General features: G+C 39.3%; 2 protein-coding genes, 1 long non-coding RNA gene and 1 other non-coding gene across 4 annotated transcripts in view; 3 read left to right on the plus strand and 1 right to left on the minus strand.

Moving 5' to 3' along the window:
• LOC143117671 (adhesion G protein-coupled receptor E3-like) overlaps positions 1–1,724 on the plus strand; it is a 48,329-nt gene extending 46,605 nt beyond the window's left edge. The window contains exon 17 of the mRNA XM_076279283.1: positions 704–1,724. Coding sequence (XP_076135398.1) covers positions 704–775 — 72 coding nt within the window. The 3' untranslated portion in view covers positions 776–1,724. The remainder of the gene's footprint in view (positions 1–703) is intronic.
• A 956-nt stretch (positions 1,725–2,680) lies between these two features.
• The window catches only part of LOC143117688 (uncharacterized), a 44,045-nt gene continuing 20,495 nt past the window's right edge, over positions 2,681–26,230 (plus strand). Inside the window, exons 1-9 of the mRNA XM_076279284.1 lie at positions 2,681–2,796; positions 16,135–16,194; positions 17,999–18,343; positions 18,859–18,990; positions 20,466–20,810; positions 21,323–21,454; positions 23,082–23,426; positions 23,942–24,073; positions 25,499–25,843. Coding sequence (XP_076135399.1) covers positions 2,691–2,796; positions 16,135–16,194; positions 17,999–18,343; positions 18,859–18,990; positions 20,466–20,810; positions 21,323–21,454; positions 23,082–23,426; positions 23,942–24,073; positions 25,499–25,843 — 1,942 coding nt within the window. The 5' untranslated portion in view covers positions 2,681–2,690. The remainder of the gene's footprint in view (positions 2,797–16,134; positions 16,195–17,998; positions 18,344–18,858; positions 18,991–20,465; positions 20,811–21,322; positions 21,455–23,081; positions 23,427–23,941; positions 24,074–25,498; positions 25,844–26,230) is intronic.
• On the plus strand, positions 10,155–11,876 carry LOC143129572 (uncharacterized). Its single transcript, XR_012987992.1, has 4 exons — positions 10,155–10,248; positions 10,543–10,588; positions 10,989–11,051; positions 11,160–11,876. It is a non-coding gene; the product is annotated as an uncharacterized LOC143129572 (long non-coding RNA).
• LOC143137791 (U2 spliceosomal RNA) lies at positions 12,987–13,181 on the minus strand. Its single transcript, XR_012990094.1, has one exon. It is a non-coding gene; the product is annotated as a U2 spliceosomal RNA (small nuclear RNA).

Below are 26,230 nucleotides of genomic sequence, written 5' to 3' on the forward strand. Positions count from 1 at the left end.
AATTCATAGTTCATAGTCTGTTATTTGTGACGGCATACTGTACATGAACAGCACTTCACCTAAAGCATTATGTACGGTGTGTACATCATTATGAAGTATAATTTATTAAGCATGATCATGATTATTTCCTTTACTGCCGAAAATGTGGTCATCACTGCTCAAACTTTGTCATTCTCTGATCACATGTCATTATTCACCACCTTAGTTGAGGGGCCACAGACATGATGAACTCATGAGCAATTAACCTAAAATTGCTGTAATCATGACGATCATATTTAAGATCATATATCATAATGATGTACCCACCGTACCTAATGCTTTATGTGTTGTTCATGCATGAGGTCAGGAATGAGAGACTTTGAACTCATGTCAATTACTGATGATTCATAGTAAAGCATATATCATGAATGAATTCATGAATGAATTCATAATAATTCATGTACCCAAGTGTTACCCAATATATATACATGATATATTCTACACTGTAGATCATTACTCTACAACAGATCCACACCATGTATGTGTATATATAATGTTTATATGCAAGTGGTAAGTGTTTGTTATGCAGTGGTCTGATCTGGTAAAAGGATTTACTTCAACACTCAGCCTTGTGCCTAAGGCCAAATTATAGCTGTGGCAATGACATTTCAAAACTTTACTCTCATTTCTACATTATTGTAAACAATAATGTTTCTTTTTTCAGGTGCAGTCACGCTGGAAGAGATTGTTTCAAAAATTAGCATCCATATCACCCACACCATTAAACAACATGTAATGATCCTTTTTCTTCAACATGGAAATATTGAGTCTACAATCAAATGCTATTGTATGTATTGTACATTACTAAAGTATGGAACATGGGACATATGCATTTGCATTCAAAGCAGAGTTATTATAGTTTTGACATTTTTAATAGTTTTTGTTTTTATTTATTATTTCAGTCTGGTTTTTGATTTCAGATTAGTTTTTATTAGTTTTACGAGCAAAATGATTACTAAGTTTAGTTTCAGTTTTGCACAATGTTTTAGTTTTAGTTTAGGGGCGGTGGTAGTGTATCGGTTAAGGAACTGGGCTAGCGTGCAGTAGCCTAGTCTGAAAGTTGTCGTTTCAATTCCCGGCTTCCACCGTTGTGCCCTTGAGCAAGGCACTCAACCCCATGTTGCTCCGGGGACAATGTAATCCCTTGTCATATAGTTGACATATGTAAGTCGCTTTGGCTAAAAATGCGTCAGCCAAATGTAATGTAATGTAAAATGTAATGTAGTTTAGTTTTAGTGCCGTTTTAGTCTTTTAGTTTTAGTTTTTCAGGTTTTATGAGGAATGTCTTGATTTCGAGATGGCGAAAAAGGTACAATGCAGGAGTCAAATCTGATATCTTTCATTAATGCAAGGACCTTTGTGTATCTTAACCCTTTAACTGGCACACCATGATAAAAGTGATGAAAAAAATATTTTTTGTTTTATCTTGCTCTATTAGGCTGTAGTATGAAAAATCTGTGATTTTTTTTTCAAAGGACCCTCCCATTTAATTTCTATGAACCTCTACCAAATGGTTGAAGTGCCAGTTTATGGTAAAAGTCAGTTATCTGACTTCGCCATGAGATTATTGTGTTTTACTGAAAGAAAAAAGTTTTTTTTCCCCCCAAAGTGGTATTATCTTGTAGCCCTGGTCCCAGAGTTTAAGAAAAATCATGTTAACAAGAAATAAACTCATTCCCTCTGTACCTGCAGACCACTTAAGTACATTTACCATTGAAATGAATGGGATTCTATGGATTTAGGTGAAGAATGTGTACACATAATACATTTTGGTCTGTGCCATGAAGAGAAAACTGATTCAACTATATAAACCATATATTTTCTGAAAGACCCTCAGGATGTGATCTAACATGTCCCACCTCTTCATTAGTATGCAGCCCGTGCATAACACATTGGGTACAGTAAATCGGTATGGTTGATACCTTTGGGTCTGTGCCATTTAGGAAAAACTGGTTCAACTATATAAACCATATATTTTCTGAAAGCTTAGACCCTCAGGATGTGATCTAACATGATATGAGACATGTCCCACCCTCCTCATTAATATGCAGCCCATGCATAACACATTGGGTATTGGTAAATCGGGTATATGGCTTATACCTTTGGGTCTGTGCCATTTAGGAAAAACTGGTTCAACTATATAAACCATATATTTTCTCAAAGCTTAGACCCTCAGGATGTGATCTAACATGATATGAGACATGTCCCACCCTCCTCATTAGTATGCTGCTCATGCATTACACATTGGGTATTGGTAAATTAAGCGTATGGCTGATACATTTTGTGCTATACCATGGAGGAAAAACTAATTAAACCACCTAAACCATACATTGTCTGAAAGCATATAGCCTCAATGTGAACTATGACACATACACACACAGTAGATAAATGTACGCATGCATGCACATACACACACACAGGCACACCCACAAGTAATATGCTGCTTGATGAAAAACAGGATTTGCATGTATAAATCTGACCCCAGGCTTTGTTTGGAGGGTACATCTTCACCAGCAATTTGCATTTGAAGCCACCTGCACAGTTATACCGTTCATTTGAATGCATCACCTTCGCTTTTCTGGAACACAGCATACTGAATGACCCTTAGGTGACTGACACCATTTCACAACTGTGAGTCTGCTTTAGCTGACATGACGGTCCAAACTTCCTCCAAAAAAGGAATTTTTATGGCATTACATACTTTGAAGATGGTTGGTCATCTGGTCAAAAAGAAAACCCATTTTCTTCTATTTGCATGTAAGTAGCATTGGTAACATACATGTATTTGATTAGTTAAATGTTTTACCGAGTGCATGGAATAGAGTTGATGACGTGTACATTCCTCTTATCACTAAGCTATGAAGTAAGGGATAATGTATAGAACGCCGGTCATTTTGGGGAAAATAAGTCCCAACAGGGTGAACCGGACACCGACGCGCCAGCGGAGGGGTCTTGCTTTGTCCTGAAGGGACTTATTTTCCCAATAATGACCGGCGTTCTATACATTATCCCGCTTATTACAGTATATGGCTACTTGACAGGGCCGGATTAACCATTAGGGCAACTGGGCACTTGCCCAGGGAACTTGGACATCAGAATAAATGAGGATACCCATAAATAAATCTGATAAGAGGTTTAATTGACATAATTTCATTTTGTGTTTGTATCATCTATTTGATGGTTTGTAGCACCAACAAACAATGCCAAAACTGAAAACTTATTTTAGCAATTTTTTCAATGTAAACAATTTGCATCTGCTGACAGTGAAGTAGCTGATAGTAGTATATATATCAAAGTCTGAATATATATATATCAAAATCTGAAAATATATATATCATAACTCTGAATATATAGGTCAAAACCTTAGAATATAGGTCAAAACCTTAGAATATATGTCAAAATCTGAATATACATATATCAAAACCCTGAATATATAGGTATAATATATAGCTTTAGTTGATGCACTGCAAAAAACTGCTTATCTAATAAAATCTAACCAAGATTATTAGTCTTAATATCAAGATAAAAATAACTAGTTTGTTTTGTTTTCAGTATAAAGAGACTTACCTAGCGCTTTCTCGTGAAATCATTTGACTTAATTTAAGAAAAGTTTGACTTATTTTAAGACATCTCATCCTAAAAACAAGCAAATTTTTCTGCCAGTGCGTTAAGCATATTTGTCCTAAAAACAAGCAAATTTGTCTGCCAGTACTTTAAGTAAATTTGTCTTGATAAGACTCCTTAAAATAAGTCAGTCTTCTTAAATTAAGTCAAAATGATCTTTCGAGAGAGCACTTGGTAAGTCTTTTCATACTAAAAACAACACCAAATAGATTTTTTGATCTTATTATAAGATTAATAACACTTGGTTAGATTTCATTTTTTGCAGTGTGTGCTGTTCATGTGTGCGGTCACAAATAACAGACTATGAACTCATGTCAATTACTATGCTACATAAATTCATGCATGAATTCATTACAATTCATGTACCCTTACCGTGAAGTGTTACCGGAATTTAGTTACAGTCTTGCAAATAGTTTTTGCAAAATCATAGTCTGTGACTATACAATCTAAAGACTTGTCTTTAGATGTGAGAGGTGTGATACTGTAGTCTTTCAAAAAAATATATTTTCCGAATATTTTCAGTCTTTTTTGCTGTGGTCTCTATAGTATTATTGTGAGCCGGTTTTGGTGAAAAAATGCTTCCCTGCGTCTATTTCATGCTGTTCTAGTTTGATGGGGAAGGTGGGAGGTGAGGAACAACAGGATTTTGCCTCTTACTCATTAATATGAGATTGAATGGTAACAATTGCATGTCAGCTTAAATTTTCTCCTAAAAGAGTTAAAAGTTTGTGGCGATCGATCGTCATCTTGCTTTCAAGTAAATTGGAAACTATAACTATAACAAAAAAATAAGAGACAACTGCACATTTTCCTGATGTCATCCTTCGGTTGCTGAGTGACATTTGAATGAGTTGACGGTCATATTCAAAGTCACATTGGTCTTTTAAATTTGAATAATAACGTTCAACTCATTTGAATGTCTTTCTTTGGCAGTTGTCATCATTTCATCTCTATACCAGGGCCGTAGTCACCATAGACATTGAGGGGGACGTGTCCCCCCCAATATTCAAATATGGCCAAAATGTCCCCCCCAATATTCGGACATAGAAAAATAAAGAAAGAATAAAGCGCTATACTAGGCCTACAGGAAACCAACACGTATCTGAAATGTTATCAAACGTAAATAACACACAAATTAGTGACCTATGGTTCCAGAGTAGCCTACACCCCTGAGTGGTTTGTCCTGGTGATTTTTTTTTAGTAGCGTGCGCTATCAAAAGCTTCCATTTACTGCACCGTACTGCGTTGAGGTAGGGCTGTCAACAATATCGCAAAAGCTACCGGTACAATTTTCACAAAACTTCTTGGAAAGGTGTAGCACAGGCTAAGGGAATCCCATACATGTTTGGAGCCGATCAGACTGAAAGGGAACATTTTCCATATTGAAGCCTATTCTCGCAATGATAGCGAAAGTGAAACGTTTTATTTTAAATGATGAATTTGTGCAAGCCTGTGTCATTTCTTTCACGTCTTTCAACATAAATAATGCATTCATACGCTAGTAGTAATGCCAGAAATTACCGTGTATAGGCCTCTTAGAAATGATTGTTGCATCTTGCATATTATTTAGATGCGCACTCAATCGCGCATCCATGCAGGCAAAACGTGATCTGGCGACATTTACAATACGTGATAGCCTACAGTTAATGTGAATCGCGGACAATAACCAAAGAAAGGAATTTGCACCTCCATTCACCAATTAAAGGCTGTAGTAGGCCTAGTGTTTCTACATGTTGGCACAAAACGTAATTTCTGTCAGAAGCCAGTCTATAATGCATACAGGGGTAACATGAGGGGAGTCAGACAGAAGAGGGGCCTGTCTTAGTAGCATATTCCTGAATCCTGTCCCTTTCAAACTACGTTAAAATTGTGTGATTAGCCGCCAGCATAATAAAATCTAAATTAAAAGACAAAATCTTATTAGGCTCCAAACCTATGAGTCTAAGCCTTAGTTTAAAAAAATCTTCAGGTGTAAGTAATAAGTCAAAGAACCACATTCTGTGTCATATAGAGGTTATCATAAGATACTCTAGTTTGTAATTTCTTTTAAAGTATACATTTTGAACACAAATGGAGTCACGGGTCCAGGGATGGACCAGTGAAGTTGCTTCTTCTCCACCCTTCTCTTTTCACAAAACTCACGGGGGGGGGGGGGGAGCATCTGTGTCCGTCAAAAGTTTGGAATAACCTAATTGACTGACCTAACTAACGACTTGTTTGTGATTTTTAATAATATTTTTGCATGAAATGTATTGAAATTCTGTTTGGGGGTCCCTCACAGACCCCACCACAGATTTGGTCCCCCCCAATGTTGACATCATGAGTACGGCCTTGCTCTATACTGTAGATGGAATCCCCCTGCATTCATTATGTATTAATACACTATTTTAAACAGCTGAAGTTTAGTATGGTTGCCATTATTTTCCTGTTATTTTAACACTTCACTACTGTGACAGTATCTTCAATATAACAGGCCTTTTTTAAACTATTAGTCCAATTGCTACAACTTTTATATCTATAGTAAACGTATGAGGTCCAAGAATATTCACCTTATAAGGTAAAGACCAACTCATAGGAAGTACACAGACACATAATGACTGAACCCCAAAGTGGGGCCTGAGGACTAAGGACTAAAGACTCACAGACGTAATTGATCTCAGTTGCTAAGTGGGTGAGTCTGTTAGGCCACACGTGCTCAGGTGTAAATGGGTTTGTGACAGCACTTCACGAGATCACATGTTACCATGGTGACGTTTAATAACAAATATGTTGCTGATACTTGCCGGTTTGGGAATTTTCATTTTAAGTTTGTTGCTTTCCAAAACGGCCAATACACAGAAGACAACTGCCTGATTCCACATTTTTTCAAACTTGTTTTACAAGCTGGTCATGTGTCATGCTGTTGTTTACCTTTGTATTTTTAAAATGTCCCTATGGTCTCTGTGGTAGACATCATAACACTTTGAATTGTGGGTAATTCCCTTTGTTGATGTCTGCACTGAAGCAGACTCAAAGAAGGGGCTCAGTAAGTGTATACTCAAACCATCAAAGCCCTTTGAAACGTGACACTGGGACAGCTCTAAGCTCTTACTAAGGACTTCTAAATGATGGCAACTACTGTATATGGTGGTGCCTCATAAAAGCACTGTTGGAAATGATACAAACACCAATCCACTACTATTACTGCTGCTGGGTAACAAAAAGACACTGATCATTTATTAGTATAAGTATAAGTATATATACTCTTTTGATCCCGTGAGGGAAATTTGGTCTCTGCATTTATCCCAATCCGTGAATTAGTGAAACACACTCAGCACACAGTGAAGTGAAGCACACACTAATCCCGGCGCAGTGAGCTGGCTGCAACAACAGCGGCGCCCGGGGAGCAGTGAGGGGTTAGGTGCCTTGCTCAAGGTCACTTCAGACGTGCCTACTGGTCGGGGTTCGAACTGGCAACCCTCTGGTTGCAAGTCCAAAGCGCTAACCAGTAGGCCACGGCTGCCCTCAAATTTGAATAAAATAATTAAATATTTCTCATTTGAGCAATACTGAGCCAACTAAATGACAATATAGCGTCAGTCCAGACATAGTGTAGAAAAGTTCTGGTCAGTATTACAGGGTGCACCCTATTGTTCGTTTATACCTTCCCAGACTGCAAATAATACTGCACGATAAGGTTGTTTTGTACCTGGGTTAACAGGAAGTATGTGTTTTAAGAAAACAACAATGGACAGATTGTAATTTAACATATGTTTTCTTTATTTGACAGCAAAGTGCAGTATTTTAAAATAACAGGATATTAATAAAATAAAAAAATAAATGAACGGCAAAATGTTAGAGTGCATATACTGCACACATACATATTTATGTAGGCTACATAGACACATTACATACAAAATTATCTCTAATATAGACCCTTTTAATCTGTTCATAGATTTTCAGTTTATATATTCATATTCAACATAGATTCAGATAATGAAAGTGTATCAGACTGTAGTGTCCCTTACGCAACAAAAATATATTTCTCAATATATTATGTAACAATATATTTAAAGCGTATTCATATATTGTGATTTTTAAATGGTAATATATCTTAGAATATATTATATAATGATATATTATATATGCAAGTGATATATTACACAGTATATTAAAATACTGCAATTATTGCCGTTTTCATATATTGATTAAATACATTATTATACTATTTAATATATTATTAAATATATTGAAATATGTCCCATATTGTATGAGATTATATATCAGAAGAGGCATTCTAAATATATGTAAATATATGATAAAATTATGAGACATATATATGAAATATACCTCAATGTACAAGATAATATAATCAGATATATATGGGAACATATATCTTATCTATGTTGAAAAATATATTGATTATGTGTATATATATATATAGTTGTATGTATTGTACAGTATATTGTATACATGGTACGTATGACATTATCTAATGTAGTGTGTTAAATTGTATGCAACTGACATTTTCTTTGTATACAACTTAGTTTTGACTACCATTACCTGATGAATGAGAATCTTCAGATAATCTAATGTACAATTTCTGGAAATATTGAATAATACATCAATATACAGTACTTCCTTAACTGAATAAGGTTTATTTAAAAAAAAAAAAAAAACTAAATTAACAAAAACTATAAATAAAAACATTTAGAAAGAACACCCGTCCTTCAATAAAAAGAAAAAAGAATAAGTGCAACAACAGAATAGTCCTGAGGGACAATCAAAGGACAACAAACAAAAGTGCACATGCTAAGGTCCACTGCCTGTGCTTCAACTGCCTGTGGACTTCTTCTTCTCTTGATGCCTCAATTCACAGATTCTCTTATTTATGGCCGTTCGGATATCGGCGATCTTCACACCTGGATGTTTCTGAGTAACTGCATCTGTAAAAGATAACATAAGAAAGACAAATGTTATCCTCTGATTGTTGCAAAAGGAAAGATGAGGTGGATCCCAATACTGCTAATATTTTTCTAGCACATATTAATCCACTAAAAATATTTTTTTAGTCTTACCAAAAAGCTTTTAGCTTCTTGGGGTCCAGAGGCTGACGTCTCTCTGGTTGGACTTAAGTAAGACTTCGATGCTGAACAGGCCCAGCAGGAGGGTGCGGGCCATGCCCTTTGCTGTTGGTTGTGCCTTTGCCGTCTCCCAACAATGGGCAGCCACCCTGATGTCATCATTCCCTAGTTGCACCTAATCAATTGTGAGAAGGAAAGACAAACAGGAACAAAAAACAGAACAGTTTTTAATTGACGTTTTTAAAGAAAAATGACCAATGACAGAATGTTTTTAATCGATTATTACAAAAATGTACTTACTGATGTTGATTTGGGAGATGTGGGTTGAGGAGATGATGGTAGAGCAGCACTGGTCTCACATTCACTTTCACCTTCATAGCTTGAGCTTTAGGTCATCTTGTCTGCAATGAGGGTCTTCACAGCTGATAAGACAGATAGAATTTCTGGAAAATATGGCCCACTGAATTTACTACAACAGGACACCAAACAAGTTGCAAATACATAACATGTTAAAAATAAAAAATAAAATAAAAAACTCCTGTGGTCCATGAACTGCATATCACATGCTGCTTTTTCAATTTAGATTTAATTGATGTTTAACAGATGTTTCACAACGTGTATAATTCATGTTTCAATGCCAATTCAAAATGCATATGAAGCGAGACGCATGACTAGGCTAATGGCCGTTAGCTAGCCTGCTAAAAATTCAAATGAAGCAGGACTCACATGACTTTCGGCCTAGTCCCGCTCACTGTCCAAAAGCTAACTTTATTTGGCCATCAAACATTACTTGGAAAATGATGCAAAAACCTCAGCAGGTGCCATCATGATTATTGTATGACTAATTAAGTATAAAGACATCATAAGCACAAATACTTGCCTGCCAACTGCAAAATGTGTGCCGATTCAACTGGCCTCCCCTTTAGCAGGCTTTTTCACACCGATGCTGCAACACTCGACAAGATACTCTTTTTCCGTGACCCAATTCCATTCTATGACCCAATTTATGGGCACTATGCTAAGGGCGCCTTTATCATTCCCCTTCGACCAGCTCAAAAGAGCAAACTTCATGTTTTCTTCTAACCGCGACCAGAGAACAATACACTGATATTTTTAATGTTGGCTGGCTTGTCGTTCTTCGCGCCCGATTTTTTATATGGCTCTGTTCCGCCAGGTTAAGGTGTCTATGGTAACAACTAGCTCGCCCAATCAGAGACGTTGCTTTTACACCGCAGGGTTCTGGGTAGTGTTGTAAAATTCTGCTGGTTAACTTAGCGTTTTAGCATCTGTGTCATTGCCTTATACAATGTGCTCGCTGTACAAAACATAGAGAAAATGGATGGGATATTACCTTCTGGAGTCGTCACTGCTGCGGTCTTTTTTGATGCTGTGGAGGGTTCCGTTCTTTCCATCGCTTGAAAAGAGGTAACGTTATCGATATGGACGGAAGGAGAAGGAAATACATTGCCCCAGATTCAGAATATGAGATTCCATCAAGAACAAGGAGATACTGGAAAAGGAGGTTTGTGTTTTACTCCAACCTAGTCTAGTTAACTTACATTGTTAAATAGTTGTTCTGTATTTAGGCTACTGTTGTAGTTTTGTGGTTTGTATGATTTTACAAGCTTGTGACTTAGCTAAACGTAGCTAGCATGATGCAGCACACTGGCTAGCAAACTTAGCCACTCATTTTCACGTCAAGTGTGTGTGTGTGTGTGTGCGTGTGTGTGTGTGTGTGTGTGTGGGGGGGTGGCATACATGTTATACGCTCAGAACAGCCTCTGACAATATATTTTTTTTCCCATTCTTATTCTAGGAAGCTGGCTGAGGCCATCAACATGCATCTGTCAAAACAGGGAATGGTGAGTCATGAACATGACCTTTTGTGTGTATTTTAGTGACAATATGCTGCACTAAATGGCCACAATTTAGTTTCAGATAACTGAAATAATAATCTTTCTTGATTAGTATCTATTTAGAATGTTGAGCAAAGTCTTGTGTCAGACCCAATGTTTAGTGGGATAATCGGAAAGCCCTCCATTTGAGAGATTTGGTGGCAAAAACGTATCATTGCCATCCACTTTGCAGGCGGTTGGCATTAGAGTGAGAGTGGCATGAGAGTATTATTTATTTGCTATGATGTATTAAATATTGATATGAAGTACAGCTTAATTATAATGCAATGCATCCAACATGGATGTATGTGTATGCTACAGTATAACCATGTATACCATTCATATGCTTTGTCTTAAACTGGATCAGGAGTCCTCTGACCTCGACTCTGACAATGGCTCAGAAGACGGACACGATGGTGGTGGGATTACTGTAAGTAATCTACTAATAACTACTACTAATCTACTGTTCTGTGTTTGACTGTTTCACTGATAGTACTTCCTCTAAGACCTCTCTGTTCTCAATGTTCTTACACAGCAGAACTTGGATCAGAACTTGGACTTGTGACCCTTGGTCTACACTTTGTGCGAAAACTTACTAACGAAGAGATGCTGGCTATGAGAGAGACATTTTCAGTCACCACGGATACAGTAGTGAAAATATTCACCAGGATTTTGGTCAAAGGAGAACTGTATTACTCAGAGCAATTCACTAGAGTAATGAAAAGGAACAGCTTCACTGTTTTGTTGGATAATGGACACATAATCACTGTGTATTATTACATTGTGGTAGAGATACTTGATAACAGAAAATGTTTTGCTGTTGGAAGACGGTATGACAAATCACACTTTCAGTTGCAAATTTAGAAAATGTGGTTGGCTTGAAAATAGTGTTACAAGGCAGGAAACAGGTTTTTGATGTGATGAAATTCAATGGGACATGTATGTTAGTTGATCTGCCACATTATGCCAACCTTTATGCATGTATTCCTCCACGTTCCAGTGTGGAGGACTGAAATGCCATGTTGATTATGAAATGTCATGAGAAAAAAAATGTTGAGGATGAAATGTCATGTGGAGAATGGACTCTTGTACTTTTTGCTGTAATGATTTCTTTTAAAATACTCTGCCACTTACATTTTACCATATATGAATCAATACATAGCCATATATAGTCTATCCATATGGCTTTATAATGTAAAATACAATGAATGTCATGCTAAATGTGATTTGGAGCCTGGAGCTTGCTTAACTCATAAACAATAAACATACATGCAATAATGTAATACAGGTTTGTTTGCACAGCAATACATTCTAAAATATATTAATCAATATATAGCAATATGTTGTCCATCCATGTATTGCTATATATTTTCAAATATATGTCTATGTTTCTCATATATTGAAATATATTTCCCAATGTATTGCAATATAAATTCTAGTGTATTGCAATATACTTTTGTTTCATAAGGGGTAGTGGTCAACTTTAAAACTAAGGGCACTACCATCGTGGTTTAAAGCTTATTTAAATTTAGTAGGATGTCCAGTCCACATTAGGAGTGTTTTCGTTATCAAACGTCAGGCGGGTTGCGCAACAAGGTGTTCCTAGGTTTCTTAATCAGTCATGGGTGTGTAAACCAATGAGAATGACATCTGTCATTCCATTTAACAGCATCTGTATTTTCATAGTCATTTTCATAGCGCATTTGAAGGAACCTGCTTACACGCAAGACCGCATGGAATAGTTATTCCACTAAACCATGCTTTATTAAAACCCAACAGAGTATAGCCTACACACATTTGCACTTGTCTATTATTTGAACTCCTTGGCAAAGTGAAACTTAATTCACCATGGTGTCAGTCAACGACAAAACAGTTATAAACAGTTAATTACTTTCACTATTGACTGACAATTGGTTACCATTGAAAACACTTACCCCAGTAATGTTTGAATGACTGAATATAAAAACGTTTATTCTGCAGAGGAGTTGCTTACATCTTGTGATGGTGCGTCTTCAGCTGTGCTTCATATTTGCCTATCCGTCATTACCAATTTGCAAATGATGGTGAATAACTACTCATTGTGAGATCTATTGGTAAATGTAGGCCTATATGTAAATCAGGTTTCTAGACCAAGTATACTTGCTAATACAAGGAATTTGATCTCTGAATTTATCCCATCCGTGAATTAGTGAACACACAGAGCACACAGTGAACACAGTGAGCCTTGCTACCGCGTTTCTCGTGGAGGGGTGAGTGGTTAGGTGCCTTGCTCAAGGGCACTTCGCCAATTTCCACTGGTCGGGGATCGAACCGGAAACCCTCCGGTTACAAGCCCAACGCCCTGACCAGTAGGCCACGACTGCCCCGGATGTGCACTGTTCCTGGAGTCACTGCAATATCGGGTCAATGCGTGGAGCGGACGGAGCAAGCCCCTCTTCCTTCTCCCTGTTCCAAAAATAAGGTTAATATATGGTCCTCGGATAGAGGACGTATCAGATATTAAACTGATACTACTAGATCAGATACTACACTTGATCTTAGCCAAAAGGCCAAATTGTGTATTTTGTATTGGTGTAGTTTGTAATGCATTGCAGGGTGCCCATTTCACTGTTCACTGTTGATGGTGCGCTCTTAAAATAACATATAAACAACTCGCCATGGACTTCTGACCAGGTTTCTCTTGGTCAGTGGCGTATTGCGTTTTTAGTGTATCGTAGTGTACGATAGAGATTTTTAGACAACGCGCCAGACCCCTCCTTAGATCGTTAATTGCCACAATCCTTGGCGCGCTGGTCAAAAAAAGAAACGTGCAAGATAAGCATGCACTGGGATAATAATCCGTTTTCCGCCATGCACCAGGTGGTGAAAATAGGGCCAAAGTATTTATTTTCACAAATCAAAGTGTAGGCCCACCATTTCCCAAAAGAAACAAAGATCAGTCAGAGACTTTATAATGATGACATACAGCACTCAAAATGTTCTCCATAGAAATGTATGGGGTTAGTTTGTATCGCCAGTTGTCACATATTGCACCCCTTCCTGTATTGTAAGTAACCAATTCCAACGGCATTGTTGCAAACCACATGATTGACATGACAAAATAACCACCGGAAATAGCTGGCCGAAGCTGTTACCAAGACGGACTTCCCTTTAAAGGAACACGCCACCCAATGTCAGTAGTAATATATGTTCTTACATTAACTTTCACGAGTTGAGTCATACCTCTCCCGTGTCCGTACGTGCACTCAAACGCTCTGGTGCGCGGCTGGACTGTGTTAGCATGTTGCTATGCTAGCGGGCTTTGACGGCAACTAAGCGTAGAAGTAATCAAAAACATCCACGTTTTAGCAACTTAAATACAGTTGCACGAGTAGTTGATAGAAATGCTACGGCCACGCAACGTGAAACGTGGCGATTTTCCAAGCGAATAAACCGGAGAACTACAATGTGTGGCGCAATAGCACTTGGGAGTACTTCGACCTAGCATAGTAGTATTGTTAACACCTAATTGTAGATCCTATCCACCACAGAGTTTAGAATCCATGCTGGATCGACCCTCAGCCTCTCCCTCCCCTCTGAGCGAGAGAGAGGCACACACACTAGAGATGCGCTGATGGGCTATTATTTCAACCATAACTGCATAGCAAAACTTATCATCCATCAGCCATCCATCAACACCAAAGTTTTTTGACCAATTTTCGAAACGGCACCCGCCCACCATCCGCTGGTTGTTTTAATGTAGGCTATATGGGTGATGCAGCGCTGCTGACGTGAGGCTAGAAAGCCCTTGCCTGTTCTAGGAAGACTGATCCAATGCAGCAAATATATTAAAAGGCTAAAGTCGTACATTGGCTATGTTGTAGCCTATCCCCAGAATATCAGCAGCAAACTCAGTCTCTGTCTCGCAAAACAGTCTCCAAATAAAACGCACATCGGCCTGTTGCCTTGTCTGCCAGCTTGTGAAAATATATCGTCCAAAATGCTTGATTGCATTGCATTCTCCACATTTTTAGCTACATTTTCATGTACCACATCAGCATTTTTGTTCAGTGAATCTTTTGTAAATTGCTTTACAATTACCGTCGGGCCTATAGGCCTATTGCCTGGCTTGCCTCAGCTTCGGTCACGTCCTTTTACAATTTTATCATTGTAATAAAAAACGCAATTTGCCACATAATTTCAACATGCTCCTGGCCTACTAATTAATGCCTATTGTACTTTATTTTTTGCAAATAGAAAGAAATCCTTGATAAAATAACAAGTCATTCACATTATAGGCTACTTTACACACTGTTATGTCAGGGTGACTGAAAGCCTGTTCTGAAGACTCCCATTCATTTTGACTGCACGAGCGCGTCTTTTTCAGACAGACAGCGCAATTCATTTTAAAGCAATTTACAAAAGATTCACTGAACAAAAATGCTGATGTGGTACATGAAAATGTAGTTAAAAATGTGGAGAATGCAATGCAATCAAGCATTTTGGACGATATATTGTCACAAGCTGGCAGTATAGGCAACAGGCCAATGTGCGTTTTATTTGGAGACTGTTTTGCGAGACAGAGACTGAGTTTGCTGCTGATATTCTGGGGATAGGCTACAACATAGCCAATGTACGACTTTAGCCTTTTAATATATTTGCTGCATTGGATCAGTCTTCCTAGAACAGGCAAGGGCTTTCTAGCCTCACGTCAGCAGCGCTGCATCACCCATATAGCCTACATTAAAACAACCAGCGGATGGTGGGCGGGTGCCGTTTCGAAAATTGGTCAAAAAACTTTGGTGTTGATGGATGGCTGATGGATGATAAGTTTTGCTATGCAGTTATGGTTGAAATAATAGCCCATCAGCGCATCTCTAGTGTGTGTGCCTCTCTCTCGCTCAGAGGGGAGGGAGAGGCTGAGGGTCGATCCAGCATGGATTCTAAACTCTGTGGTGGATAGGATCTACAATTAGGTGTTAACAATACTACTACGCTAGGTCGAAGTACTCCCAAGTGCTATTGCGCCACACATTGTAGTTCTCCGGTTTATTCGCTTGGAAAATCGCCACGTTTCACGTTGCGTGGCCGTAGCATTTCTATCAACTACTCGTGCAACTGTATTTAAGTTGCTAAAACGTGGATGTTTTTGATTACTTCTACGCTTAGTTGCCGTCAAAGCCCGCTAGCATAGCAACATGCTAACACAGTCCAGCCGCGCACCAGAGCGTTTGAGTGCACGTACGGACACGGGAGAGGTATGACTCAACTCGTGAAAGTTAAGGTAAGAACATATATTACTACTGACATTGGGTGGCGTGTTCCTTTAAGGGTGTTCATCAGCAGACATCTTTGGTTTATACTGTATACCTATGGATTATTACATTTCAACAGCATTACAGGAGCATCCGTTTTATTTTCTGTCATTGTCGGGCAACCCATTGGCACAATACATGAAGGTTTGCTACTGTAAGCTAATGCCATCAATGTATTTTCCAGCTTTATAAGTATGACAATATAATATCTCTTTTCAGCACGGACTGTGATTGTGCTTGTCTTTGCACTGGGTCATGTTGGCTTTGCAACTGCTGATGGTAAGTAAGCTACATAAATACAAGTCACATTAGTGCCATTAGTGCCAGGGGGAAAAAACTTGTCTTGTCAGGTAATGTTTTATGAATTATGAATGAATTATGTGCTTATGAGTGGGTAAGACTGTTTTTAGTGGCAGGCTAACACATACTGATGACTTGCACTAGCCTAGCACCAGCGAACCCTGCAATTAGAAGGACTGGATGAAACGTGTTGAAAACGGTCTCCACTAATAAATATCACACTTACTTACTTGGAAATGAGGTCCTATGTCCAAAATCCTGAACCACCCCTTTAACAGTGCACATGCAATACCTTTTTTGTCCACTAGTGGTTGTTTTGACGCTGTTTTGAGATTGCTATTTAAAAAACGGAATGAAATGTAGGCCTACCTGCAAACAATGGAATGCAAGACTGAATCAGTGCTCAAAGTTTTCTAAAAGTTTATCAATTCATTATTAATAAGCCTAACTTCTGTTCAAATCATATAATCTGGTATAATACTGTTTTATTTCCTCGTTCAAATGTTCATACAAAGACAGCAGAGTTCACACAGTCCTCACCCGTTGAGTGAATGTTAGAATGGTAGTCATTTCAAACGTTTTTTTTCAGCACTTTATAAAACTCTCATAGTTTGAGAACTTTAAAAGAGAAATCCGGTGTGATATTGACCTAAAGTGTGTTGAAAAATGATACCGAGTATGAACTTTTGTCTCATAGCACATCTCAGCTTGTCCCCTGCACTCGTAGCCTGACGAGCCCCACATTAAAATGTAGGGTCTGGGCACTCACCATTGGCAGTGCTCAGTCCGAGGGGCGGAATAATCGGTTGTCTTTCAAATTTCCTCTGCACGGAATAGGACAGCACTATAAGTCCCATATGTTTTTTCCACCGGCGGAGCTAGTTGGCTAGTTCAAAATTTTGGCAACATAAAAAAAGCTTAACTTGTGTCACGCTGTTCGCCAACAGCAAAATCATTATGTTAAGCCCGCCTAACGTCTCTATATATGATTTGTATGGCCAGATAGAAGTTTAATTTTTCCAGTTCACAAGCCAACGGAGAGTTGCTAGACTAGCCCTGGCAGCAAATGCAATTAAAAAAGCACTGGTAGTTTATATACAAGAAGGTTTTTATACAGACAGTACCTTCACAAAGTTTTCCTTGAAATCTCGTGTGTCACGGGAAGTTGATTGACGAGAAAGATTGAAACTACAGCTGATACGTGACATGAACCATCCTGTCTTCGTCTTATCCTCCATTATGTCAGCTGAAGCTGCAATCCGTAGGCTATATACACATGTACCGATCACTCCTTCACGTGTACAGCACATCTTCTGTCAACATTACTATTGTTAGTATTCACGTATCAGCTGTAGTTTCTCGTCAAATTCCTGTGACGTGAGATTTCAAGATGGCGGTGCCCGGAAAACTTCATGAAGGTACTGTCTGTATAAATTGTCTTGTAAATAAACTACCAGTGCTTTTTGAAAGTTATCAATGTTCATTGAACACGGATTAAATTTGTGGTTTAGTAAATGATAAAAAGCCTTCACCAGATATATACTTACAATGCCTGATTCAACATGGATTAAATGGATTACTCAATTGGAATGACTATTTGAACACAATCAGGTTCTGTTTCGTTCAAAACTGGAGTGTTTTATGTAATTGTAACGTAATATGGTTTGATAAATTGGACAGCCCTTCCTTTTCCATTTCTACACTGTGTGATGCTCCTCTATGAGATGGTGAATTATGCTATGCAATGTTACATTACATTATGATCACCCATCTCCACACCCAGACCCCTGTGAGCAGTACACCAACATCTCTGACCCGTGGAGGAACCGTGGCTTCTTGTCGACTTCCTCTCAACTCCAGCTGAAGGACGACTCGGACCTGCAGGAAGGCTGGTACCGCTTCGTTGGTGTAGGGGGTGACATCCTGGATTTCGCCAGCATTCCAATCCCATCTCTGGCAGAGGAGCGTCTGGGATACTGTTCCCTCAGATCATACAGCCCTACGGTCACAAACGTAAATCTGTGTGCAGGAGCGATCAGTAATGGAAGTGTGGATGTTAAAGTCTGTTCATCTAGATACTACGTGCACAAGCTCAGACCCACCGCCAGCAATCAGATTTATGCCACAAGTAAGACAATACTCTTTTCATGAAAGCCCCATAGTTTTGAATTTTATAACTAATGATATGCAGATTGAGACCCTGGCTCACTGAATCATGCATTAACAGATGGTTTGTGAAAATAGACAGTGTTTTGGAGCGTTAGGTATGGACGTGCAACTGAATCAGAACATTTGCAGGGCAAAAAATAAATAAAAATAGCAATTAAAATAGCTTCCATTGATTATAGTGGATTAAGATAAGTGTTGCAGCATTACGCTCTGTAAACATTCCATTTCATTGTAGCCTGGACCTTGCTGCACTACCACCAATTGTCCTGTCCCTCCACGTGTGGCATTGTGTGATGATGCCTTCTAGTAGTCTTATCAATGTCAGTTTGTGTGCCAGGGGAATGGATTATTGTACATACTTTGTGTTGCCAGGCAAGAACCCCCCACTGACAAAACACTGAGCTCTGCACTGTAATGTCAGACCTGCAACCTCCCTTCATTTCCTGCCCCTAAAAGATATCTCTGTGCCTCTAGGCCATCAGAGATGTACTGAGTCCTCTTGTGGCGAGTTTTCCCAATGTGGTACATTGGGGGCCTGTGTCTGCAAGACTGGATATGAGATGCCCAAAGGACTTCTACTGACAGGAGACACATACGGATGCACAGGTGAGAGAAAGAGATTTACGGCCTCTACATACAGCTGCGTGCGTTGCATTGCTGGAGACACATCCCATTCACTTTACATGGGCTTACGTCATTCGTTGCCGAACTGAATTGTGGGTCCGTTGCGTCGCGTTTCTCCCGTCGCTCGCGTTGAGAAGTTCAGCTGTTGCTGCACCAACAGACGGCACCGGCCAATCAAGCCAATCGATGGACGGCACCAACCAATCAAATTGCGGTTAGACTTCAAGTCATTTGCATACCTACCGTCGGGAACACCCACTGGCATGCGTTGACGGAACACAACTGTGTGTAGAAGTCGTTAGAAAATGTAAGATTTGAGGATTAGATTTTCATTTATCTTTATTTACATGTGTTAAGGAACACACCAACATTTTGGGACACTAGCTTATTCACCGTATATCCCAGAGATAGATAAGTCTTTGTGAGTGCAGTATCTCAATCTGATACACCTATCGGTAGGCTATCATAATTATACATGATTTTGTCAGACAAATTCTTTGCTGTGGCACAATATGTCAGTTCAATGTCATAACACAGTGTAAAACATTTTTTTTTCAAAAACACGAGTTTGTTTTCTTTCTTGTTGTGTTGTTTAGTAACTGTGACAAGCCCTCTTTTCCTTTTTTCCCCCAAAATATACTCTAACCTTAACTGATTGAATTAGAAAAATGGATTACTCAATTGGAAGGACTATTTGAACACAATCAGATTGTGTTTCGTTCGCTTCCCCCCTCGCCCTTCAAACTTTAACATAGGCAGTGCATAACACCTAATCGGTTCCAATTTCAACTGGTCTCTAAGCATATCCATCTTTAAGAAAACTCATGTGAAAACTTCAACTGGTCTCTAAGCATATCCATCTTTAAGAAAACTCATGTGAAAACTTCAACTGGTCTCTAAGCATATCCATCTTGAAGAAAACTCATGTGAAAACTTCTGGCAGCACTGTTGGCTGCGTAATTATTTCAGTATTCTTGCAAAGGCTCATGGCACCAAGGCATCCCATGTGTTCATTTGCCTTACTGGTTCAGTACTTAGGTGCTTCACATTCATCATACATGATTCTGTTGAACAAATTCTTTGCTGTGGCAAAATATGCCAGTTCAATGTCATAACACTGTGTTTAAAAAAAAAAAAAAAAAAAAAACATGAGTTTGTTTACTTCCATGTTTTGTTGTTAAGTAACTGAGAAGCCCTCGTTTCACCAGTATATACACTTGCCTTACCTGATACAACATGGATTAAATGGATTACTCAATTGGAATGACTATTTGAACACAATCAGGTTGTGTTTCGTTCAGAACTGGACTGTTTTATGTAATTGTAACGTAATATGGTTGGATAAATTGGACAGCCCTTCCTTTTCCATTTCTACACTGTGTGATGCTCCTTTATGAGATGGTGAATTATGCTATGCAATGTTACATTACATTATGATCACCCATCTCCACACCCAGACCCCTGTGAGCAGTACACCAACATCTCTGACCCGTGGAGGAACCGTGGCTTCTTGTCGACTTCCTCTCAACTCCAGCTGAAGGACGACTCGGACCTGCAGGAAGGCTGGTACCGCTTCGTTGGTGTAGGGGGTGACATCCTGGATTTCGCCAGCATTCCAATCCCATCTTTGGCAGAGCAGCATCTGGGATATTGTTCCCTCAGATCATACAGCCCTACGGTCACAAACGTAAATCTGTGTGCAGGAGCGATCAGTAATGGAAGTGTGGATGTTAAAGTCTGTTCATCTAGATACTACGTGCACAAGCTCAGACCCACCGCCAGCAATCAGATTTATGCCACAAGTAAGACAATACTCTTTTCATGAAAGCCCCATCGTTTTGAATTTTATAATAATAATTTTATAATAAATAATAATAATTTTATATAAGATGGTTTGTGAAAATAGGCAGTGTTTTGGAGTGTTAGGTACGGACGTGCAACTGAAGCAGAACATTTGCAGGGCAAAAAATAAATAAAAATAGCAATTAAAATAGCTTCCATTGATTATAGTGGAAGATAAGTATTGTAGCATTACGCTGTGCAAACATTCTATTTCAGTTGTGCGTCCAGTGTAGCCTGGACCTTGCTGCACTACCACCAATTGTCCTGTCCCTCCACTGTGGGATCGTGTGATGATGCCTTCTTGTAGTCTGTGTCAATGTCAGTTTGTGTGCCAGGGGAATGGATGTTTGTATATACTTTGTGTTGCCAGGCAAGAACCCCCTACTGACAAAACACTGAGCTCTGCACTGTAATGTCAGACCTGCAACCTCCCTTCATTTCCTGGCCCTAAAAGATATCTCTGTGCCTCTAGGCCATCAGAGATGTACTGAGTCCTCTTGTGGCGAGTTTGCCCAATGTGGTACATTGGGGGCCTGTGTCTGCAAGACTGGATATGAGATGCCCAAAGGACTTCTACCGACAGGAGACACATACGGATGCAAAGGTGAGAGAAAGAGATTTACGGCCTCTACACACAGCTGCGTGCGTTGCAGTGCTGGAGACACATCCCATTCACTTTACATGGGCTTACGTCATTCGTTGCCGAACTGAATTGTGGGTCCGTTGCGTCGCGTTTCTCCCGTCGCTCGCGTTGAGAAGTTCAGCTGTTGCTGCACCAACAGACGGCACCGGTCAATCAAGCCAATCGATGGACGGCACCAACCAATCAAATTGCGGTTAGACTTCAAGTCATTTGCATACCTACCGTCGGGAACACCCACTGTCATGCGTTGACGGAACGCAACTGTGTGTAGAAGTCATTAGAAAATGTAAGATTTGAGGATTAGATTTTCATATATCTTTATTTACATGTGTTAAGGAACACACCAACATTTTGGGACACTAGCTTATTCACCGTATATCCCAGAGATAGATAAGTCTCTGTGTGTGCAGTAACTCAATCTGATACACCTATCGGTAGGCTATCATAATCATACATGATTTTGTCAGACAAATTCTTTGCTGTGGCACAATATGTCAGTTCAATGTCATAACACAGTGTAAAACATTTTTTTTTTTTTAAACACGAATTTGTTTTCTTTCTTGTTGTGTTGTTTAGTAACTGTGACAAGCCCTCTTTTCCTTTTTTCCCCCAAAATATACTCTAACCTTAACTGATTGAATTAGAAAAATGGATTACTTAATTGGAAGGACTATTTGAACACAATCAGATTGTGTTTCGTTCGCTTCCCCCCTCGCCCTTCAAACTTTAACATAGGCAGTGCATAACACCTAATCGGTTCCAATTTCAACTGGTCTCTAAGCATATCCATCTTTAAGAAAACTCATGTGAAAACTTCAACTGGTCTCTAAGCATATCCATCTTTAAGAAAACTCATGTGAGAACTTCAACTGGTCTCTAAGCATATCCATCTTTAAGAAAACTCATGTGAAAACTTCAACTGGTCTCTAAGCATATCCATCTTTAAGAAAACTCATGTGAAAACTTCATCTGGTCTCTAAGCATATCCATCTTTAAGAAAACTCATGTGAAAACTTCAACTGGTCTCTAAGCATATCCATCTTGAAGAAAACTCATGTGAAAACTTCTGGCAGCACTCTTGGCTGCGTAATTATTTCAGTATTCTTGCAAAGGCTCATGGCACCAAGGCATCCCATGTGTTCATTTGCCTTACTGGTTCAGTACTTAGGTGCTTCACATTCATCATACATGATTCTGTTGAACAAATTCTTTGCTGTGGCAAAATATGCCAGTTCAATGTCATAACACTGTGTTTAAAAAAAAAAACCTAAAAAAAAACATGAGTTTGTTTACTTCCATGTTTTGTTGTTAAGTAACTGACAAGCCCTCGTTTCACCAGTATATACACTTGCCTTACCTGATACAACATGGATTAAATGGATTACTCAATTGGAATGACTATTTGAACACAATCAGGTTCTGTTTCGTTCAGAACTGGAGTGTTTTATGTAATTGTAACGTAATATGGTTGGATAAATTGGACAGCCCTTCCTTTTCCATTTCTACACTGTGTGATGCTCCTCTATGAGATGGTGAATTATGCTATGCAATGTTACATTACATTATGATCACCCATCTCCACACCCAGACCCCTGTGAGCAGTACACCAACATCTCTGACCCGTGGAGGAACCGTGGCTTCTTGTCGACTTCCTCTCAACTCCAGCTGAAGGACGACTCGGACCTGCAGGAAGGCTGGTACCGATTCGTTGGTGTAGGGGGTGACATCCTGGATTTCGCCAGCATTCCAATCCCATCTTTGGCAGAGGAGCATCTGGGATATTGTTCCCTCAGATCATACAGCCCTACGGTCACAAACGTAAATCTGTGTGCAGGAGCGATCAGTAATGGAAGTGTGGATGTTAAAGTCTGTTCATCTAGATACTACGTGCACAAGCTCAGACCCACCGCCAGCAATCAGATTTATGCCACAAGTAAGACAATACTCTTTTCATGAAAGCCCCATCGTTTTGAATTTTATAATAATAATTTTATAATAAATAATAATAATTTTATATAAGATGGTTTGTGAAAATAGGCAGTGTTTTGGAGTGTTAGGTACGGACGTGCAACTGAAGCAGAACATTTGCAGGGCAAAAAATGAATAAAAATAGCAATTAAAATAGCTTCCATTGATTATAGTGGATTAAGATAAGTGTTGCAGCATTACGCTCTGTAAACATTCCATTTCAGTTGTGCGTCCAGTGTAGCCTGGACCTTGCTGCACTACCACCAATTGTCCTGTCCCTCCACTGTGGGATCGTGTGATGATGCCTTCTAGTAGTCTGTGTCAATGTCAGTTTGTGTGCCAGGGGAATGGATGTTTGTATATTCTTTGTGTTGCCAGGCAAGAACCCCCTACTGACAAAACACTGAGCTCTGCACTGTAATGTCAGACCTGCAACCTCCCTTCATTTCCTGGCCCTAAAAGATATCTCTGTGCCTCTAGGTCATCAGAGATGTACTGAGTCCTCTTGTGGCGAGTTTGCCCAATGTGGTACATTGGGGGCCTGTGTCTGCAAGACTGGATATGAGATGCCCAAAGGACTTCTACCGACAGGAGACACATACGGATGCAAAGGTGAGAGAAAGAGATTTACGGCCTCTACATACAGCTGCGTGCGTTGCAGTGCTGGAGACACATCCCATTCACTTTACATGGGCTTACGTCATTCGTTACAAACTGAATTGTGGGTCCGTTGCGTCGCGTTTCTCCCGTCGCTCGCGTTGAGAAGTTCAGCTGTTGCTGCACCAACAGACGGCACCGGCCAATCAAGCCAATCGATGGACGGCACCGACCAATCAAATTGCGGTTAGACTTCAAGTCATTTGCATAGCTACCGTCGGGAACACCCACTGGCATGCGTTGACGGAACGCAACTGTGTGTAGAAGTCGTTAGAAAATGTAAGATTTGAGGATTAGATTTTCATATATCTTTATTTACATGTGTTAAGGAACACACCAACATTTTGGGACACTAGCTTATTCACCGTATATCCCAGAGATACATAAGTCTTTGTGTGTGCAGTAACTCAATCTGATACACCTATCGGTAGGCTATCATAATCATACATGATTTTGTCGGACAAATTCTTTGCTGTGGCACAATATGTCAGTTCAATGTCATAACACAGTGTAAAACATTTTTTTTTCAAAAACACGAGTTTGTTTTCTTTCTTGTTGTATTGTTTAGTAACTGTGACAAGCCCTGTTTTCCTTTTTTCCCCCAAAATATACTCTAACCTTAACTGATTGAATTAGAAAAATGGATTACTCAATTGGAAGGACTATTTAAACACAATCAGATTGTGTTTCGTTCGCTTCCCCCCTCGCCCTTCAAACTTTAACATAGGCAGTGCATAACACCTAATCGGTTCCAATTTCAACTGGTCTCTAAGCATATCCATCTTTAAGAAAACTTATGTGAAAACTTCAACTGGTCTCTAAGCATATCCATCTTTAAGAAAACTCATGTGAAAACTTCTGGCAGCACTGTTGGCAGTGTAATTATTTCAGCATTCTTGCAAAGGCTCATGGCACCAAGGCATCCCATGTGTTCATTTGCCTTACTGGTTCAGTACTTAGGTGCTTCACATTCATCATACATGATTCTGTTGAACAAATTCTTTGCTGTGGCAAAATATGCCAGTTCAATGTCATAACACTGTGTTTAAAAAAAAAAAACTAAAAAAAAACATGAGTTTGTTTACTTCCATGTTTTGTTGTTAAGTAACTGACAAGCCCTCGTTTCACCAGTATATACACTTGCCTTACCTGATACAACATGGATTAAATGGATTACTCAATTGGAATGACTATTTGAACACAATCAGGTTCTGTTTCGTTCAGAACTGGACTGTTTTATGTAATTGTAACGTAATATGGTTGGATAAATTGGACAGCCCTTCCTTTTCCATTTCTACACTGTGTGATGCTCCTCTATGAGATGGTGAATTATGCTATGCAATGTTACATTACATTATGATCACCCATCTCCACACCCAGACCCCTGTGAGCAGTACACCAACATCTCTGACCCGTGGAGGAACCGTGGCTTCTTGTCGACTTCCTCTCAACTCCAGCTGAAGGACGACTCGGACCTGCAGGAAGGCTGGTACCGCTTCGTTGGTGTAGGGGGTGACATCCTGGATTTCGCCAGCATTCCAATCCCATCTTTGGCAGAGCAGCATCTGGGATATTGTTCCCTCAGATCATACAGCCCTACGGTCACAAACGTAAATCTGTGTGCAGGAGCGATCAGTAATGGAAGTGTGGATGTTAAAGTCTGTTCATCTAGATACTACGTGCACAAGCTCAGACCCACCGCCAGCAATCAGATTTATGCCACAAGTAAGACAATACTCTTTTCATGAAAGCCCCATCGTTTTGAATTTTATAATAATAATTTTATAATAAATAATAATAATTTTATATAAGATGGTTTGTGAAAATAGGCAGTGTTTTGGAGTGTTAGGTACGGACGTGCAACTGAAGCAGAACATTTGCAGGCCAAAAAATAAATAAAAATAGCAATTAAAATAGCTTCCATTGATTATAGTGGAAGATAAGTATTGTAGCATTACGCTGTGCAAACATTCTATTTCAGTTGTGCGTCCAGTGTAGCCTGGACCTTGCTGCACTACCACCAATTGTCCTGTCCCTCCACTGTGGGATCGTGTGATGATGCTTTCTTGTAGTCTGTGTCAATGTCAGTTTGTGTGCCAGGGAAATGGATGT

Source organism: Alosa pseudoharengus, unplaced genomic scaffold (assembly GCF_046254945.1).
Source record: "Alosa pseudoharengus isolate Yale_2024_CS ecotype anadromous, Long Island Sound unplaced genomic scaffold, YU_APseudo_1.1 YU_APseudo_1.1_scf_1, whole genome shotgun sequence".
Classification (NCBI taxonomy): domain Eukaryota; kingdom Metazoa; phylum Chordata; class Actinopteri; order Clupeiformes; family Clupeidae; genus Alosa; species Alosa pseudoharengus.